This window comes from Nomascus leucogenys, chromosome 3 (assembly GCF_006542625.1).
Source record: "Nomascus leucogenys isolate Asia chromosome 3, Asia_NLE_v1, whole genome shotgun sequence".
Lineage (NCBI taxonomy): Eukaryota > Metazoa > Chordata > Mammalia > Primates > Hylobatidae > Nomascus > Nomascus leucogenys.
In genome coordinates this window covers 130,572,986-130,594,359 of record NC_044383.1, presented here as the reverse complement: position 1 = coordinate 130,594,359, position 21,374 = coordinate 130,572,986, and the positions used below count along the sequence as shown (strand labels likewise).

The 21,374-nt window shown below is 36.8% G+C and overlaps 1 protein-coding gene across 2 annotated transcripts in view; it reads right to left on the bottom strand.

The window, feature by feature from the left end:
• UTRN (utrophin) overlaps window positions 1-21,374 on the bottom strand; it is a 573,765-nt gene that overhangs the window by 322,830 nt on the left and 229,561 nt on the right. For both annotated transcript variants that reach the window (XM_030809793.1, XM_030809794.1), the window contains exons 38-43: window positions 20,249-20,410; window positions 19,691-19,828; window positions 14,402-14,593; window positions 13,381-13,553; window positions 5,355-5,505; window positions 3,286-3,461 (exon numbers count right to left, since the gene is read on the bottom strand). In XM_030809793.1, the coding sequence (XP_030665653.1) occupies window positions 3,286-3,461; window positions 5,355-5,505; window positions 13,381-13,553; window positions 14,402-14,593; window positions 19,691-19,828; window positions 20,249-20,410 (992 nt within the window). The remainder of the gene's footprint in view (window positions 1-3,285; window positions 3,462-5,354; window positions 5,506-13,380; window positions 13,554-14,401; window positions 14,594-19,690; window positions 19,829-20,248; window positions 20,411-21,374) is intronic.

The window sequence follows — 21,374 nt, the reverse complement described above, 5'->3', positions numbered from 1 at the left end:
CATTGTGGAAGTCAGTGTGGCGATTCCTCAGGGATCTAGAACTAGAAATACCATTTGACCAAGCCATCCCATCACTGGGTATATACCCAAAGGACTATAAATCATGCTACTATAAAGACACATGCACACGTATGTTTATTGCGGCACTATTCACAATAGCAAAGACTTGGAACCAACCCAAATGTCCAACAACGATAGACTGGATTAAGAAAATGTGGCACATATACACCATGGAATACTATGCAGCCATAAAAAAATGAGGAGTTCATGTCCTTTGTAGGGACATGGATGAAACTGGAAACCATCATTCTCAGTAAACTATCACAAGGACAAAAAACCAAACAACGCATGTTCTCACTCATAGGTGGGAACTGAACAATGAGAACACATGGACACAGGAAGGGGAACATCACACTCCCGGGACTGTTGTGGGGTGGGGGGAGGGGGGAGGGACAGCATTAGGAGATATACCTAATGCTAAACGACAAGTTAATGGGTGCAGCACACCAACATGGCACATGGATACATATGTAACAAACCTGCACATTGTGCACATGTACCCTAAAACTTAAAGTATAATAATAATAATAAAAAGAAATCAGCTGGGTGTGGTAGCACACACTTGCAGCCCCAACTACTCAGAAGACTAAGGTGAGAGGATTGCTTGAGCCCAGGGGCTCAAGGATGCTGTAAGCTACAATTGCACCATGGCACTCCAGCCTGGGTATCAGAACAAGACCTTGTCTCCAAAAAAGGGAAAAAATAACTCCGCAGGTTGCTGAACTATGCAAATACTTAACCACAGGCACTCAGTACAAAAACAAATTGAACTGTGTGATAATTCTCAATGACTTTGTTAACAATATATATACAATCTACCCAAAATGGTCCCAATTTAACATAGATTACAAACCTAAAGTGAAGTTTAGCATTAATTTACGAAGACAAATACTGTTTTAGTTAAAATACAAGCTGTTGGGGAAGAGATTCATTATTCTTTTCACTTCCAAAAAATGAGTAAAAACATGTATTAGCTTCACCTTGTTAGTTTTAGGAGCTGTAATTACCACACTCCACATAGATCTATCTTTAGAAGAATTTCTGCATTTATTGTTAAAACCCTCCCAGCAGGTACATGTTTTTCCTTAAAAAGGTCTAAGAGAGGATAGGCACAGTGGCTCATGCCTATAATCCCAGAACTTTGAGAGGCCAAGGCCAGCGGATCAACTTGAGGCCAGGAGTTTTAGACCAGCCTGGCCAACATGGTGAAATGCCATCTCTACTAAAAATATGAAAATTAGCCAGGCATGGCAGCAGGCACCTGTCCTCCCAGCTACTGAGGAGGCTGAGGCACGAGAATTGCTTGAGCCCAGGAGGCAGAGGTTGCAGTGAGCTGTGATCATGCCACTGCACTCCAGCCTGGGCAACAGAGTGAGACTCTGTCTCAAAAAAAACAATAAAGGTCTAGGAGATAAATCATTTCAAGCTAAGACCCTCCGTGCAAACTGAATAGCATGACATATATGATCTTATGGGAACTCATTTTCCAATCCTTCCCCTGGTCTTTGAAGCCTCCTCTCCTTTCAATCCTTTGCAGATCTCTCACATGACGATGCCATTCATGCCTCCCACCTCTTCTGTTTTACTTCTTCTGCCTAGAAGGCCCTCCCTAGAAGAAATTTATAGGAAATTGCTATAAATGCTTTAAAACTCAGCTTTGGCATGCTTCCTCTGTGACACTTAAATTCCACAGCCCATCATATCTGCCTCTGTGACACTTTATCTTTTTAATGATGTTTTCTTTCATCATTTTCTTCTTCTTAAAGTTTCATAATCATACTTGTATCTTCAGTGCTAAACATAGAGCTCAATAAATATCGATCAAGTCAGTAATCAATCATTGGCAAAATTCAGCAATATGCTTAGAGAATAAATTCTTAGCTAACTTGCTTTCATAAGAAATAGATACTTTAAGTGTTTACTATGAATAGTCAAGGCATGTACATGTTCCAAACACGATTGCATTTAATCCTCATGACAATCCTCTGTGGTGATATCATAGTTCTCATTTCCAGAGGAAGACACTTTGGCCAGAGAGTTCTGTGCTCTTTCCAAGTTTGTATAGCGTAATATTGAGAGCATAAGACAGTATGATCACTTACGTTCTATGAGATCTTGGACAAGTTACTTAAGCTCACCTCCCTTAGCCTCAGTTTCTAAAGCTGTACAAGGCTTAACAGTCCCCTAAGAGGTGAGTCATGACTCCTAGACAAGGCAATGTGTGCAAGGTGCCAAATACTGTCTCTGCCATGTGGTAATCTCTCAACCAAAACACACAAATTATTATTTGTCTCTTAACAAAACACACAAAATAATAGATTTTTTAAATGGAAAGCAACTGTGGGTCACATGATACTTGAATATTGTAGGTTGCATAATAATACTGGACCTGATAAAGTATTAGATTGGCCTTTCACAAAATGATAGCTTATCACTAAAATAATACTTCATCAACAGAGTTAAAATTAACAGAAAAAAATATCGTGGAGTTTTTAACCCTAAACTACCAACAAGAAACAAACAAACAAACAAGATCATTAATGACGGAATATACGAAGCAAAGTAGAAATCATTCATTAAATCTTGACTGTCTCAGAAAATAATGTCAAATAATTTTAAATATGGAAAGTGCCTATAGTGTTGAGCATTATATTTCTTGGTAATCAAACATATTTGCAACTGGAAGATGCCCAAATAAAATCTGAGTCATTGTAACATAATCTGACATAAAAATTATTAATACTGTATTATATTATATTATTATATTACATAGATGAAGAACCTTATTATTTGCAAAGCACAAATAGAATACAACATTTGACACTAAAACAACTTAGTGAGACAGATTACTAAGGTAGGTTCAGTAGGAAATAAGCAAAGGGAAGGTCTGATGTTGAACCCAGACCTTCAAACCTAAAACCTGGAGTTGCAGTTATTTCAGCTACTTTAAATTCCCATCATAATCACCATATCATAATAAGCAGTCATAAATAAAAGGAATAAAGGTGTTTGGTTTTTACATATGTAATATTTGAGTAGAAAAGTGAGACTTTATGGACAGCCTAAAAATACAGGAAGGGGGAACGTGGGCAGCAGAGGTCTTAAATGTCAGTAAAATTCCTATTACAATGTCAAACAATAAAAGAACTCATTGGATTGCATCTTAAAAGATTTTATCCAAAATATGTTCACTCCTGTGCCTGCAAACAATCATAGCTAAATCACCTTGGCTGCCTATCCTTCACTTCTGCAACAATTGCATCCCAGCGTTGGTTTAAACCTGCCAGTTTGTCTTTCAAGAAGCTTCCATCTGCCTGGGAGAGTTTCTGCACAATCCCATCCCCAGTTCGGTTTAGCGCTGCAAAACTGGGCTGGTGACTACTGATGCCCTCCTCAAGTTCCTGTAACAGAGCACAACTCAAGATTAATTTCACTAATAAGTAAATGATTCTGATGCAATGAATCCACCCAAGTATTGTGGTACCAATTTAAGTGTGAAAGAAACAAATTCCTGGAAAGATATTTTATGTTAAAAAAAGGCATTTTAAAACAACTTAATTACATTTCAATGAATATGCTAAATGAAATTTATTTTGAAATCTAACCCACCCTCATGAATGTCATCAGGCAAAATACAAGGAAATAGGGCAGCTTCATAACTAAAATGAGTAATAGCTGTTTACATTAAAGCATAAGCATCAATCATGTTTGATGAAAATTAATTGCTCATCTTCTTTCAAACAAGTGCTTGAAGGCATTGCTTTAAAAAATTATATACCCCAATATATCCTTATATCCTTGTGTCCTACCATATACAATAAACCTCAATGTGCACTTTACTAAGATATTGCTTCACTGGTTGATGTGGTTTGGTTGTGTCCCCACCCAAATCTCATTTTGAATTGTACCTCCCATAATCCCCACATGCCATGGGAGGGACCCAGTGGGAGGTAATTGAATCATGGGGGTGGTTACCCTCATGTTGTTCTAGTGAGAGTGATCTGATGGTTTTATGAGGGACTTTTCCCCCACTTCGCTCAGCACTTCTCTCTCCTGCCACCATATGAAGAAGGACATGTTTCTTTCCCCTTCCACCATGACTGGACGTTTCCTGTGGCCTCCCCAGCCATGCTGAACTATGAGTCAATTAAACCTCTTTCCTTTACAAATTACCCAGTCTCAGGTATGTCTTTATTAGCAGCACGAGAACAGACTAATACACTGGTCTACAAATGTTTAAGTAACAGATTAAATGGATATTTTCAAGTCAAATTTAAACACTTATCTGTAACTCCAAAAATAAGAAAAATGCATTAACACATTTATTTATTTATTTATTTATTTATTTATTTATTTAGAGACACAGTCTCGCTCTGTCACCCAGGCTGGAGTGCAGTGGCACAATCTTGGCTCACTGCAACCTCTGCCTCCCAGGTTCAAGCAATTCTCCCGCCTCAGCCTCCCGAGTAGCTGGGACTGCAGGTGCATGCCACCACACCCGGCTAATTTTTTGTATTTTTAGTAGAGATGGGGTTTCACCGTGTTAGCCAGGATGGTCTCGATCTCCTGACCTCGTCATCCGCCCATCTCGGCCTCCCAAAATGCTGGGATTACAAGTGTGAGGCACCGTGCTCAGCCGCATTAACACATTTATAAGAAAAATAAATGAATTATCTTTAACTTGTCATGTCCTTCTAAATAAAATACATTTAAAAAATTTAATAAAAGAGAAAATATTTTTATCAATGGTAGAATTCAAATTGTGTGTGCTTTCTACACTTATTTTTAAAGACCTATTGTTACCAGCAGAACTAACTTTGTGTTATATTTTCCCAAGACTGAATTAGACTTACATGAGCAGCTGCCCCACTGTCACTCCAGAATAATTTACTTTATGATAATTATCAATGATACAAAGAAAAATGAGATGCCTAAGTGTTTAAGTACAAAAAGCAGAGGTGAGGCATGCAAATATTTTTTCTGTTCTTGGTATAGTCTTAGGCATAACATTTTACAAATTTTATTCTAAATATAAAATTGTTTAAATAAAATTGTGTTTCACATTAGCCACTAAAGAGTATTTTTATTTAAATTTCTTTGAAATCTTGATTGAAAAGTGTGATTGGCCAATTTCTTAAACTTTTATAACTGGTAACAAGAACTGGAGCAAAAATTACAAATTGTCCATTGACTTCTGAAAAATTAATATATTTTGTCCCTACTTCTGAAATCTGTCTTAACAGGCATACACTCACCATATGTGCAGTCCCCCTCCTCTAACAGAAAGCACTCACCTGCTGATGTATCCTGGCTTTCTCTAAGTCCAGGCTGCCACCTGGAGCACAGGTATCAACCAGTAATTCTTCAGCCTCTGTTATCCACTGTGTGAGGTCATTAAGGTCACAATGGAACTGTCTCCATTCTTCCATAGCCCTATCAAAATAACTAGAGGACAATAAACAAAATAAAATAGGTTTCCAAATTTTCCAGGACTGCCTAGAGCCATTTTTCTAAAAAAGAAAATCAAATTTCATTTAAACAGAAAGACCTCAAACAACTGAATTCACAGCCTATTGCTCCACAAAACCAATTTCCGTAGTGGGATACAGGTAATAGTTCCTGTTAGAGATATAGGCATCATACCAAGGGCAAAGCAATCTGCTCACACCATCAGCTACCAAATCCTCTCTCTCATACATACACACATGCACACTCACATACACACGAACACACTCATGCACACACTCAAGCAGCTTTTTAACTAAAAAGATGTAGCCTTTTCTGGCTTGAAAAATCAGGATCGATTAGTTGTAGGCATGTTAACGCATCCAACTTTATACATTTAACATTTAAATACTGTGAAATATAAAATATGATTCATTAGTTTCTTGGGGAAAAATATGTTGTTTTACTACCAGAACACTTAGTTCCTGGCAAGAATAAAGCACAAAAGGCCAAAACAGTTCAAAATGCCCGTATACTCCTCTATCTATATGTTATATACTGAATTGTGTCCAGTCAAAATTCTTATGTTGAAGCCCTAACCCCACAATGTGACTGTACTTAGAGACAGAGCTTTTCAGGACACAAATGAGGTTAAATGAGGTCATAAGTGCGGGGCTCTAGTCTGAAAGGACTGGTGTCCTTATAATAAGTGGAAGGGTCACCACAGGGCTCTCTCATGTGAGGACACAGCAGGAAGGTGGCCATCTGCAAGCCAGTAAGAGAGACCTCACTAGACACCAACTCTACTGGCACCTTGATCTTGAACTTCCTGCCTCCAGAACTGTGGGAAAGTAAATGTCTGTTGTTTAAGCTACCCAGTCTATGTTATCTTATGATGGCTGCCTGAGCAGATTAATGTACTTCGGGTAATGACTGGTCCTGAGGGTCCCATTTACCTAAATACAGCAAAGTATGAAACTGCATGCAGAGCCCAAATTATGCAATGAGACAGAGGGCTATTGAGATTTCTGTTTAAACCAAACTCTTTTAAAGATGGCAAAGTAAAACCCAGTGCTTGTCATATTCAGGATACATGAAATAAGTATAAAAAGGAAAAGCTTTACTGGACTAGGATCCTAAATAATTTTTTCTCCTATCTTTTTGTTTAGAGTAATGGAGCTGAGTTTTAGAAGTGATCTCTGAGATCTTAACAATATTAATAAAATTTATATTTTATGTAATAAAATATATATTATTTTTAAATAAAATGACTCCTAACATCAATAATCCCTAAATAATGTATATATTGTCTTTTTCCATGAAAATTACTTTTAAAATTTTGCTAATACTCCCTACAGTAAAGCTATTTTCTATTGAGCATGGAAAAAGAAAAGCACTTTAAAAAAAGGCACTATGAGATGATATTAAGACACTCATTATCATTTGCAAAAATTCACAATGACTACACAACAATCACAATTTCCAAACTCGAGATGCTATAAGACTGTTTCAAAGATCTAAAGACTTTGAAAATACAAACATTAAACTTAGAATGTATCATCAGTGACAGAGAGAAAAAAAAACGATGGATAGGAGGAAGGACTAACTTGCAGCTCCCACTCAGACAAACAGCAATAGCAGCGTGTGCAGACACATAGTGGACTTTTGTTCCAAGAACTACTGCAGGAACATACCAGGAAAACAGAGAATCTACAGACCCTTTGAAGGAGGTAGAATGCTGCTGCATGCTGCATGGGAGAGTCAAGGAACTGGGGATCAGCTTGTGTTCTCAGCTGGGAGACTTGTCCCCTGGGGCAAGTTCTCAACCCTGCTCATCAACTGCCTGGAAATAAACCCAGTGCTGTTGGGCCAGTGGGGCTGTGGGGGTGGCGGAAGGGGGTCCTGATAGGAGTGAGACTGGCCCTTTGGGCCGTGGGCTGCATGGAAGCTGAGTGAGGCCTGCGGCTCAGGCTTTCCCCCACTTCCCTGGCGACCTGTGTGATGCAGCAGAGGCAGCCATAATCCCCCTGGGAACATAACTCCACTGGCCTGGGAACCACACCCCTATCCCCCATGGCAGCCACAACAAGCCATGCGCAAGGAGAGTCTGACTCAGATACACCTGACCCTGCCCAACCTGATGGTCTTTCTCTACTCACCCCCGTAGCCAAAGACAAAGAAGATAATTTCTTAGGAGCTCTATGGCCCTGCCCACTGCCTAATCCTCTCTATACTACTGCAGCTGATGCTCTCTTGTAAGCACCATCTCCTGGCTGGGGGCCAACCAATAGAAACCCAGTGAACTTAACCAAAATACAACCAAGGACTCTCACAGAGTCCACTTCACTCCCCTGTTACTTCCACCAGAGCAGGTGCTGGTATCCACAGCTGAGAGACCTGAAGACTGATCACATCATATCACAGGACTCTTTGCAGACACTCCCCAGTACCAGCTGAGCACCCAGTAGCTCTGCTGGATGGCTAGCTTCAGAAGAGAAATAATAATCACTGCAGTTCAGCTCTCAGGAAGCCCCATCCCTAGGGGAAGGACAAGAGCACTACATCAAGGAAGCACCTCATGGGACAAAAGAATCAGAACAGCAGCCATTGATTCCCAGATCTTCCCTCTGACATGCTCTACCCAAATGAGAAGAAACCAGAAAAACAATTATGGTAATATGACAAAACAAGGTTCTTTTAAAACACCCAAAAAGATCACACTAGGCTGGGCGCAGTGGCTCATGCCTGTAATCCCAGCAACTTGGGAGGCCAAGGCAGGCAGATAACCTGAGGTCAGCAGTTCAAGACCAGCCTGGCCAACATGGGGAAACCCTGTCTCCACTAAAAATACAAAAATAAGCTGGTGCGGTGATGCGTGCCTGGAATCCCAGCTACTCGGGAGGCTGAGGCAGAAGAATCACTCAAACCTGGGAGGCGGAGGTTGCAGTGGGCTGAGATTGCACCATTGCAACTCCAGCCTGGGCAACAGAGTGAGACTCCATCTCAAAAAAAAAAAAAAAAAAAAAAATCACACTAGCTTACCAGCAATGGATCCAAACCAGGACAAAATCTCTGAATTGCCAGAAAAAGAATTCAGAAGGTCGATTATTAAACCGATCAAGGACACACCAGTGAAAGGTGAAGTCCAACTTAAAGAAATCAAAACAATGACACAGCATATGAATGAAAAAATCTCGAGTGAAATAAACAGCATAAATAAAACAACTTCTGGAAATCAAGGACACACTCAGAGAGATGAAAAATGCACTGGAAAATCTCAGCAATAGAATCGAACAAGTAGAAGAAAGAACCTCAGAGCTCAAAGACAAGGCTTTTGAATTAACCCAATCTGACAAAGAAAAAGAAAAAAGAGTTTTAAAAAACGAACAAAGCCTCCATGAAGTTTGGGAATACGTTAAAAGACCAAAGAATAATTTGTGTTCCCAAGTAAAAGAGAAATCCAAAAGTATCTAAAACATATTTGCAGGAATAATTGAGGAAAACCTCCCAGCTTTGCTAGAGATCTAGATATCCAAATACAAAAATCTCAAAGAACACCTGGAAAACTCATCACAAAAAGATCATCGCCTAGGCACATAGTCATCAGGTTACCTAAAGTCAATAAGGAAAGAATATTGACAGTTGTGAGGCAAAAGCATCAGGTAACCTATAAAGAAGAACCTATCAGATTAACAGCAGATTTCTCAGCAGAAACCTTACAAGCTAGAGAGATTGGGGTCCTATCTTCAGCCTCCTTAAACAAAACAATTATAAGCCAGGAATTTTGTATCCAGTGGAAACTAAGCTTCATAAATGAAGGAAAGATAGTCTTTTTCCAACAAATACTGAGAGAATTTGCTGCTACCAAGCCAGCATTACAAGAATTGCTAAAAGGAGCTCTAAGTCTTGAAACAAATCCTAGAAATACAACAAAATAGAATCTCCTTGAAGCATAAATCTTGGCCAGTTGTGGTGGCTCACGTTTGCAATCCCAGCACTTTCGGAGGCCGAGGCAGGTGGATCACCTGAGGTCAGGAGTTTGAGGCCAGCCTGGCCAACACAGTGAAACCCCATCTGTACTAAAAAATACAAAAAAAATAGCTGGGCATGGTGGTGGGCACCTGTAGCCCCAGCTACATGGGAGGCTGAGGCAGAGAACTGCTTGAACCTGAGAGGCAGAGGTTGCAGTAAGCCAAGATCATGCCACTGCACTCCAGCCTGGGCGACAGAACAAGACTCTGTCAACAACAACAACAAAAAAGCATAAATCTCAAAGAACCTATTAGCAATAACAAAATGAAAAAAAAAAAGGTATTGAGGCAACAAATATCATGATAAATAGAATGGTACCTCACATCTCAATAATAACATTGAATGTAAATGGCCTAAATGCTCCATTTTAAAGACACAAAATAGAAGAATGGATAAAAATTCACCAACCAAGTATCTTCCGTCTTCAAGAGACTCACCTGACACATAAAAACTCACATAAACTTAAGGTAAAGGAGTGGAAAATGATAGTCCATCCAAATGGACACCAAAAGCAAGCAGGGGTAGCTATTCTTATATCAGACAAAATAAATTTTAAAGCAACAGCAGTTAAAAAAGACAAAGAGGGACATTATATAATGATAAAAAGACTAGTCCAACGGGAAATTAAATCCTAAATATATATGCACCTAACATTGGAGCTCCCAAATTTGTAAAACAATTACTACCAGACCTAAGAAATGAAATAAACAGCAACACATTAATACTGGTGGACTTCAATACTCCACTGATAGCACTAGACAAGTCATCCAGACAGAAAGTCAACAAAGAAACGATGGAATTAAACTACACCCTAGAACAAATGGACTTAACAGATACTTATGGAACATTCTATGCAGCAACTGCAGAATATATATTCTATTCATGAACACATGGAATATTCTCCAAGATAGACCATGTTATAAGGCACAAAACAAGTCTCAACAAATTTAAGAAAACTAAAATTACATCAAGTACTCTCTCAGACCACAGTGGAATGAAATTGGAAATCAAGTCTGAAGGGAACCCTCAAAACCATGCAAATACATGGAAATGAAATAACCTGCTCCTGAATGATCATTGGGTCAACAATGAAATCAGGATGGAAATTTAAAAATTCTTTGAACTGAATGATAATAGTGACACAACCTATCAAAACTTTTGGGATATGGCAAAAGCGGTGCTAAGAGGAACGTGCATAGCATTAAATGCCTACATCAAAGAGTCTAAAAAAGCACAAATAGACAATCTAAAGTCACACCTCAAGGAACTAGATAAACAAGAACAAACCAACCCCAAACCCAGCAGAAGAAAAAAAATAACCAAGATCAGAGCAGAGCTAAATGAAAATGAAACAAACAAACAAAAATACAAAAAAAAAAAAAGAAACAAAAAGCTGGTTCTCTGAAAGCATAAATAAAATTTATAGACTATTGGTGAGATTAACCAAGAAAAGAGAGAGGATCCAAATCAGTTCAATTAGAAACAAAAATGGGTGATATTACAACTGATGCCACAGAAATACAAAAGATCAAGGCTATTGTGAACATTTTTACATGCATAAACTAGAAAACCTAGAGGAGACTGATAAATTCCTGGAAATATACAACCCTTCTAAATTAAACCAGGAAGAAATAGAAACTCTAAACAGACCAATAACAAGCAGCAAGATTAAAATCATGATTAAAAAATTACCAGCAAAAAAAAGTCCAGGACCCCATGGGTTCAGAGCTGAATTCTATCAGACATTCAAAGAAGAATTGGTAGCAATCCTATTGACACTATCTAAAAGATAGAGAAAGAGGGAATCCTCCCTAAATCATTCCATGAAGCCAGTATTACCCTAATACCAAAACCAGGAAAGGACATAATGAAAAGGAAAACTACAGACCAAATCCCTGATGAAGACAGATGCAAAAATCCTCAACAAAATACTAGCTAACTGACTCCAATAGCATATCAAAAACAGAATAAACCATGATCAAATGGGTTGCAAGTGGGCTGCATACTAGGGATGCAGGGATGGTTTACATACACAAGTCAATAAATGTGATACACTACATAAACAGAATTAAAACAAAAATCACATGATCATCTCAACAGACTCAGAAAAAGCATTTGACAAAATCTAGCATCCCTTTATGATTAAAATTCTCAGCAAAATTGGCATAGAAGGAACATACCTTCAGCTAATAAAAGCCATCTATGACTTTTAGCCCATAGCCAACATTATACTGCATAAGGAAAAATTGAAAGCATTCCCCCTGAGAACTGGAACAAGAAAAGGATGCCCACTTTCACCACTTGCATTCAACATAGTACCGGAAGTCCCAGACAGAGCAATCAGACAAGAGAAAGAAATAAAGGGCATCCGAATTGGTTAAAAGGAAGTCAAACTGTTACTGTTTGCTGATAACATGATCATATACCTAGAAAACCCTAAAGACTCATCCAAAAAGCTCCTAGAACTGGTAAATAAATTCAGCAAAGTTTCAGGATACAAAATTAACGTACACAAATTAGTAGCACTAAAAATTAAAAAATGAAAATAAAATTGAGATGTAATCTATCACTATTAAATTGGCAAAGTTTTTTTTAAATAATAAAAAAAACTGTCAATGTTAGTAAGGGCTCAAAAAGAAAGACATTTTTACAAATACTGTTGGCAGGGGTATAGTAACCAATTTTATGATATAATACAGAGGTTTAAAATGTCATTATTTTTAAAGAAATTTGTCTTCATCTAAGGATCAAGCCTAATGAAATATAAGTATGGATAAAGATGTATGTAAAAGAATGTTCTCCAAAGGTACAAAGAGAAAATTTGTAAAATCCATATAAAGGAATATACCAAAGGCCACTAAAAGCTATCTTTTCAAGGATTAGTCACATTGAAATATGTGGGCTAAAATAGAAAAAAAGACAAGGAACATGATGCCTAGTTTTTGTGCGTATGTCTCTCAAGTTACCCAATGTATTATTCTGTGCTCCCTTTCCTCTTATACAGCACTTCCCATTGGGTTATTTCATAACTTATTTGCCTTTCCATCACATCCACAGCTACTGGCAAAAATCTTACCTGTTTTCATTTCTACCTATTAATAGGCCTGGTCAAAATCTAGTAAGAAGAAGGCTCAAAAGCATTCACTTAAACAGAAGCCTATAAACAAGAGTTTGGTATTATATATGGATTCTAATTATCTGTAGCTGCCTCTGTTCTTCACTCACATTAATCATCAAGTGTGCTGAGAAAGTGAACATTAATGAAAAATTTCTTTAATTTTTTTAAACAGAATGGACACTAGACACTAAAAATTAGAAGTGCTTCCATATCATTATTATGTTATAAATGGTCATCTATACATGGTCACATTCCTCCTTTAAGGAACTATACTCATCACAATTTATTAAACAGGGCATACGGCCGGGTGCAGTGGCTCACACCTGTAATCCCAGCATTTTGGGAGGCCAAGGCAGGCGGAATGCCTGAGGTCAGGAATTCAATACCAGCATGGCCAACATGGTGAAACCCCATCTCTATTAAAAATACAAAAATTAGCCAGGCGTGGTGGTGTGTGCCTGTAATCCCAGCTACTTGGGAGGCTGAGGCAGGAGAATCGCTTGAACCTGGGAGGCAAAGGTTGCAGTGAGCCAAGATCGTGCCACTGTACTCCAGCCTGGGTAACAGAGCAAGACTCCTTCTCAAAAGGAAAAAGAAAATAATAGGGCATCCTACAAAGATATGAAACATGTTCTCATTAATCTCAGTGTCCACATGACCTTTTTCATGGCCCATGAACTTGCAGGCATTTTTTTTAATTAAATATTAATTTTATTTACACATACCCTTTCCGATCATTGTACATTCTATTAATTCTGTCCCATTTTGCATTCAGCTGAGTAAGTGTATCTCTGATCTGAATGGCTTCAGGTCCAGAGGCTTCAAGGATGACATCTGGCTGTTTTTCATGGATTACTGCAATCTGCTCTCCAAGTTTGTCCAGTTGGTCTTTGATATTCTAAAAATATATTGTCATAGATTAACAAAATCCAGCAAAGTAACAAAAAAAGGAATCACAGATGACCAGATATTTATATTGTAGAACACTCATTTGAAATAATAATAAGACATAATCATTGTTAATCATGAAAACTGGAAACGTTTTTTTTAAATGATACCCTGTTTTGGCCAAAGTGTGTGGAATATGCTACATAATACACTCAGGGCAGGAAAAAAAGTCCTCACAATAGTAGCATTTGTACAGGACACATGGAAAGCTTCAGTAACATTCTCTATAGGTAATGAGGCATTTGAAGCTGGAAATGCTGATATTTTCAAATACCTAATAATGCTAGTTTAAATGAGAGGAATGCACTATCAAATCCATATTATCAGTGAACTTACTGTGACTTTATATATAAATGGAATCAAGTTACATGAAAATGCCTTGCTAGAAATTTAAAAGTTTAATTAACTTACAATCAAGATGTCATTCCATACCTCAACAACTGGCCAATTTTAAACCATTATAGATTGCCTGATAAATGCTGACAATTAACATCAACTGAAAATCTAGTTTATAAGACAGGAAGGTGGTCTATGTCTCTGTTTAATTTTAAACAAGGCTCTAATGTTGCAAATAATTTATAACTGTGCACATTTAACAATCCATACCCACTTTTTTAAAATTCAAAATTTATTATATTTTCTTCGACAATATAGGAAAGCTTTACTAGTCATACATATTATTAATCCCCTGGCACAAGCTGTAAAAGACATAGACCATCTAACTAGGCACAAGAACAAATTTCTTCCTCTACTTCTACATTAACTGTGGCCATTCAAACACAGTGCCCAGAGGTCTACCTTCAGAGAGTCTTCCTGAAAAGAGAAGTCTTCGTAGATAGCAGTGTTGAGCTCTGGAACATTAAGCGATAATTCAACATCATCCATGCAAAGTAAAATTTTGTTAATTTCAACCAGATAATCTGTAGGAAGAAGTGATGATCTAATTCCAGAAGCAAGTTGACCCATTTTCCTCTGTTGAATAGGGATTGCCTACAAAAACAGCAAAAAAAAAAAAAAAAAAATATATATATATATATATATATATATCTCTCTCTCTCTTAAAATACCCCCACAATGAATAATAACAATACAAGACTATTGTGTGAAGGAATGCAATATTATGAACTAAATTTTCAAAACTTAGTTTTAATGTGTTATATTATAAACCTACCTTGCAACAGAAACCATTAACAATCTGTATTCTAATTTTCATCTACAGCATGCTATTAAACAGTATAAGTATGTTATTAATTTGACAGGCTTTAAGATCTATGTCATTTAAACTCAGTTAGCAAACAAAAAACGTAACAATTCCTTTCTTGAGTTGTTGAAAGAATGAGAATATCCTGCCAATCATAAAGTTTTGTATGAAATAAAACATTTTGATACCATTATTATTTCACTCTTTTAAAAATATCACAATTTTAAAATTGGGCCTCATTGCTAAAAATATAAACAAATTAAACATGTTTCCATAACACAACATGAAATGCACAAAGGGTTTTGATTAAAATAATATCCAGGTAATTCAGTATGTAATCTTAACTTCTGAGAATAATATTACAGAGCAGGAATATCCTACATTAGAAAATAGATCATGAAGTGTCATATTTAGACAGACTTGAGGCTCTATGGACTACTCATCTGCCCTAATATAGATTTTCTGGATCCTCTTCTCAGAGCTTTCTTCTTCATTTTTCTTTTTGGGGCTGGGGGACGGGACAGAGTGTTGCTCTGCCTCCCAGGCTGGTGTGCAGTGGTGTGATCTCGGCTCACTGCAACCTCTACCTCCCAGGTTCAAGCAATTCTCCTGTCTCAGCCTCCTGAGTAGCTGGGATTACAAGCATGCACCACCATGCCCAGCTAACTTTTGTATTTTTAGTAGAGATGAGGTTTCACCATGTTGGCCAGGCTGGCCTCAAACTCTTAACCTTAAGTGATCAGCTGACCTCAGCCTCCCAAAGTGCTGGGATTACAGGCATGAGCCACCGTGCCCGGTCCTCTTCTCAGAGCTTTCTAAACAATAAAGTGCTCTCTGGGATGGACCGCCAGTCCTTCAGGAGTTCAAATACTTTACTCCTAGATGGCCACAATTTAATAAATGCTGTCTATTACCACTTGCAAAGGGCCAAAGTGCAGCTGCTCATGAATTAAGGTACCCTCTTTGACACTTTCACTTCTCCTATGTTGAACTTCTAAAAAATGATAATCATCTGTAAATTCAAGATGATAGTTAAAATGATCACAAATGCATGTTAATTCAGTTAGTGATCTTGAAAATGGTTACAATCCAATCTTTAAATGAATCCAAGACTCATGACTAAAATCACTGAGTGGATAACATGGTGTTGAACCTAGAGGACTGCATTATTGCCGCCTAGAATTTGTTAAACTACTGCTTCCATCAATTGAGGGTAGTTCTGGATGGCCAAGTTAGAAGCAGGTCTATACATTTCTTGACTTTAACAACAGAACTAATTACACTTGTCTCCAAGATTAATTTTATTATCCTAATGCAACATGTTTAAATTTTGGTCAGAAAGCATTTCTAGATATTTACTCATATGTCTAAGGAAACAAATTCTGTGTTTTAAGCAAATATAAAAGAATGCTGAAATAAATAACATATCTACCCAGAAACCAGTTATGAATAAAAAGATGCTAAGTATTTTTTAAGAAAAGAAAAAATCAAAAATAATTCTTTTGGATTTTCATTTCAAATAAGCCAGTGTTTTTATTTTGGAAGATCAGAAAACTAGGCTCAACTGTTCTCCCTCTTAACTTTAAGGAAAAGAAAATAGCCCAATGAAAGTATTTCTAGGTTGAGTAATCATGTCAAAAAAGTAAAACAGGAAACTGGGACCCGTTTTCCTTCTTGGCTTCCCATCCATTAACCAAGATTTTGCTGAAAGGTCATCAGTTTTCCAAAAGACCAAAAAACTCCAGACATCCAACTACTTTATTATGCTTGTAGGGACATTTACCTTTGTAGTACTTTCCTCATTTAGCACCACATTTGTTTTTTAATCTGCTCCATTAAGTAAATGTTGGGAGCCACTTTTATACCTCAGCTACTACTACAAGACTGGAATTCCTGTGCTGCTTCTTCAGTTACATAATGGATTGTCATTCTGCAAGACCACATGTACCTGAAGCTTTAGAATAAACTAGGGAGGTTAGTAGGTATCATAAAGTTCCAAGTTTAAAAAATTCACATTCATTAAGACTGCCTCTTTTTCTTTTCAGACTATAGGACAATCCAGGATTTTTCTGAGCCTTCACACTCTTGCAGAAGCAGCAAGGCCGTTCAAGATTTACACATGTGCTTTCTGTATTCCCAAAATAGATTTTTTTTCCCCAAGAGAGTGATCAATCAAAATGCCCTAGGACTAAAAAAATGTCCTCGAGATCTGACCGAGACTTTACTTCTGGACAATTTTATTTTTAAAGAATTCTCCTAGGACACAGAAACACAAATACACTAGAGGTCAGTACTGAAATGAGACAGTGTTACATGATGTAGCTCACATCATATAGCAAAGTCCAGATTAAAGAGATTTTTAAGTGAGTGTTTTATTAAATTTCTAAGTTTTATTTTTACCAAACCATAGGAAAAACCTGGAACTAAACAGAATTGAATATTGATCAACTTTCTGGAGGATAAAAACTTTTTATATCCCAAAACAGAAACCCCCGAAAAATCACTAAGGAAAAACATAGTCACCTGTGGCTAAACAAAAATTTTAAATGGTTATATCTTAAAGGTAAAATAATTAGAAGATAAATATCAATAAGGTAATATTTTATAGCAATTATGGCAAGTGATTAATATCTTTATAAAGTGCTCATACATAATTTAAAAACAGTAATACTCTAGTAAACAAATTGGAAAAGGTCACTTAACATATATTTCAGATAAGACAATGAGTCCTGTAAACTAGTGCTTCTCAATCCCAATTGTACATTAAAATCATCTACAAATGTTTTGTGTTTTGTTTTTGTAAATGCCCACACCTAGGTCCAACCTGAGAGATTCTGATTTAATTGGTTCAGGAATTCGATTTGGGCACCATAGTTTTTTTAATTCTAATGTTCACAGTTAAGAATCACACCAGTTTGAAAACTATAGATTTGAAGTTTGTATCATAGTTGGCCTACCAATGTTAGTAAAGCCAGAATGAAATTAGCTTATATAGTATGTATTAGTACTTTTAACAAACAAATTTATTTATGTATTAAAAGCTGAAAACTTATTTCTATTTTGTGCCAGTAACAATTTCTGATTTCGGACCCAAAGATGAAAAAGATATGGCCTAGTTTGTAATCATGGAAAAATAAAAGCATATATTTTTGAAAAAAAAGAAAAAGATATGGCCTAAACTTGGAGAAGCATTAGGGAAGAAAGATATTTTAAAAAGTCACAATAAAGCAGGGAACTATAATATAATCTGACAGAAGTTAGAAATAAAAATGGAGCTGAGTCTTAAAAGATAACGCATTTTTCAGCTAACCTAAAAAGATAAAACTCACTCTAGGGAATGGGAATAAAATTAATAAGTTCCCAGATGTGCTAAGGCACATGATGTGTTTAGGAAAATGTAAAGAAAACCAGCATAGCTGTACTACATGGGAAGTGACAGCAAATCAAAGACATAAGGAGCCAGGGGTCAGACTGAAGACTTTGTATGTCGTTATATTGACAAGCCTTGCATTTAAAGCTTTTTCTGTATTTTGCAATATTTTCCTAAACAGTTTCTTCGATGAAGGAATGACATGATCAGCCATGACTTCGGGGAGAATAACTGTGAGGAAGATACAAAGGATGTGCTAGAGTGAGAAAAAACAGACATAAGAATATGTCCATGGGATATAATATCATGGGAGAAAATCATTAGTCTAAATTATGGAAAGGATAGTGAAGTAAAATAAGCTAAGTCACTTTCTCATGGTCATAAAACAAGCAGCTGGTACAGCAATATCTAACTTCAGGTTCAAACCTGTATGTTGGTTCAAGCAGACTCAACAGTTCTAATGCCTACTCAGTGTGATGTGAGAAGATATGTGAGGAACAAGAAATAGTTAAGACGGATGTTGAGGCTTCAGCCTTGAGAGAATGGCTAGTTTTTGAAGTATAGTCATGCATTGCTTAATAACAGGGACATGTTCTGAGAAATGTGTCTCTAGGTCATTTCATTGTCATGCAAACATCATAGAGTGCCCTTACACAAACCTAGATGGTGCAGCCTCCTGCACTCTTAGGCTGTGTGGTATAGTCAATTGCTCCTAGGCTAAAACTTTACAGCACATCATTGTACTGAATACTACAGGCAATTCTGAAACACAATTGGAAGTATTTATGTATCTAAACATATCTAAACATAGAAAAGGTACAGTAAAAATACGGTACCATAATCGATCTACTTAATTTCCAAAGTCATCAAATAAAAATCGTTCTAGAAGGAACTACCAAAGAATGGACCCCAGGGAACAACAGCACACTTAAAATGCAGCTAGCAAGATTGCCATTTTAAAAAGAGCTGGAGCTGGGTATGGTGGCCCACACCTGTAGTCCTAGCAACTTGGGAGGCTGACACAGGAGGATCACTTGAGTCTAGGAGTTCAAGAGGAGCCCGGGCAACATAGTGAGACCCCATCTTTAAAAAACAAGAAAAATATAAAGAAATAAAAAGGGAGCTGGTAGTGAATCTTCACTAGAATATAAATTATATTACATCACTTTCACAAACTTAGTTATTTTTAAACTAGAAACTTTTTTTTTCACGTAGCCAAGACCTTCACAAATAAAATATGGAATTGGAGGAAGCCACTTCTGAAATAGATAGATCTTTTAGGTTTGATAACATAATCAGAAATCCAAAAGAGATGGCCAATAATAAGGTTTTACATTTCTATTTTGAGCTCTGCGCCATCCAAAAATATGAACACATCTAGTAACACACACTAGAAAGGAGAAGATGATATTCCAACTGGTGTGTTTTAAAGCATCTGTGATGCAGCATCACACGTCTGAATGGCAAGAGTTAAGTAAGGTATTTAAATGCAACAGAGACTCTCCAGTCATAATACCTTAATTTTGTTGTATCTTGTATGCAAAAGTAATAACTGCAAACGGATCTTTTCTTTTTTATTATCTTCCATAGGTTGATGTAACATTTCTTCTCCTCTTTGTAGAACTTCCTCAATCTGGACTCTCTCCTCATCCATCTAAATTTTTTAAAGGAAAAAAAAATGACTCAAAAGAAAAATGCAAAAGGTCACTTCCTATCAGCTCATAAGGAGGAAAATTAACTTACTTAGTATAGTGTAAGTCAAGATATAGTAACCTGAATGATCAAAAAATTTATGTTTTTTTAAAGATATTTTACATTTGAAGATAAAATATCTCAAAGAGAGTTTAGCAAACATTAGATAATACTAAGGATTATGTCTGGTTCAGAAACTGTGTCTATTTTCTTTTTAAGCACATAAATCATGTGACTTACATTGACATACAGAGAAAAACCACATTTGAATCTGTTTCATCATGTTTGACAGATTATATGGGTAAACATCACTGATATAAAAATAAAATTAATAGAGAAGAAAAATGAGAACACCATGGTTTTGAAATCTCCTTGAACCAACCTTTCCATCTTCATCACTGGATTCCAAGTGTTTTTCCACAACTTTTAACATATTTTCTAAGTCATTTTCTAATTTTTCCAAGTCAGAGAAAGGCACACCAGTTTCAAATGCTTCAGTGGTGACCAAACATTGGTATGATAATGGTTCCTGAGCAATTAGCAACTGTAGAAGGAAAAGAATTCTCTGAAAATAGATTTTTAATTTGACTTTCCATCATTAATCAGAGAGACGGGGTGTCAAGAGAGAAACTAACATTTTTTTAATTGACTTTCCTATTCAGCTCAGCTAACTTCGGTTTCACTCATTTATATGGCAATGATTTTACCAGTTCAGACTTCTCTGAATTACCCGTTTTCTCCAAACTCTAGCCAGGGATGTGACATAGTGTTGCAATTCATTGTGGCTGCCGGGAGTGTTGTGGCGTGGATTTGGAGACCACAGGCGAGCACAGCAGGAAACCATGGCCATGATCCAGAAACTATCCTTACCATGGCCACAGAAAGGAAGAACAGCCACCCAGCCCCCAGCGCAGGGACACCTCACAGAATGTCTCCCAGTTAAGTTTCCTCAGTAGAATTCCCCTTGGATTTTCATATACTAATGTCAAAGAAGTGCATATTTCTCAATGTCATCTTTTCAGATAACATCTACGTAGAAAAATTTTATATTTGTTTAACTAAAACTCAATAAAACAATTTTAATAAAATTAAATGCAGATAAATACCATCTGGGGTTTGCTAAGTATGGGAAAAGTAGCACTCTCTCATAAAGCTCCTATTTATTACCCTGTTAATTAAATGTCTAAAGCTCTTTTTTAAATTTATAAAATCAGGTAGTACTTTCCTACATTAGGATTAAACTGTGAAATTATCTGTAACTTTTAGATTTGTCATCATGTAAAACACAAAAAACAAGTTCTGTGATGTGTGCAATGTGAACATATACATAGAGTGTGACCATAAAATAAAGGGTTTAATATTCATCCGTAGCTTGGGAATTAGTTTCATCATTTCATAACCAATTCTAACCTTTGACTGAGTCTTTGAAACCTTTTCTCAAATAGGTTATTTTCTTCAATACTAATTGCTTGTTTTCTCTCCTTCGTACCCACAATCACAAATAAATA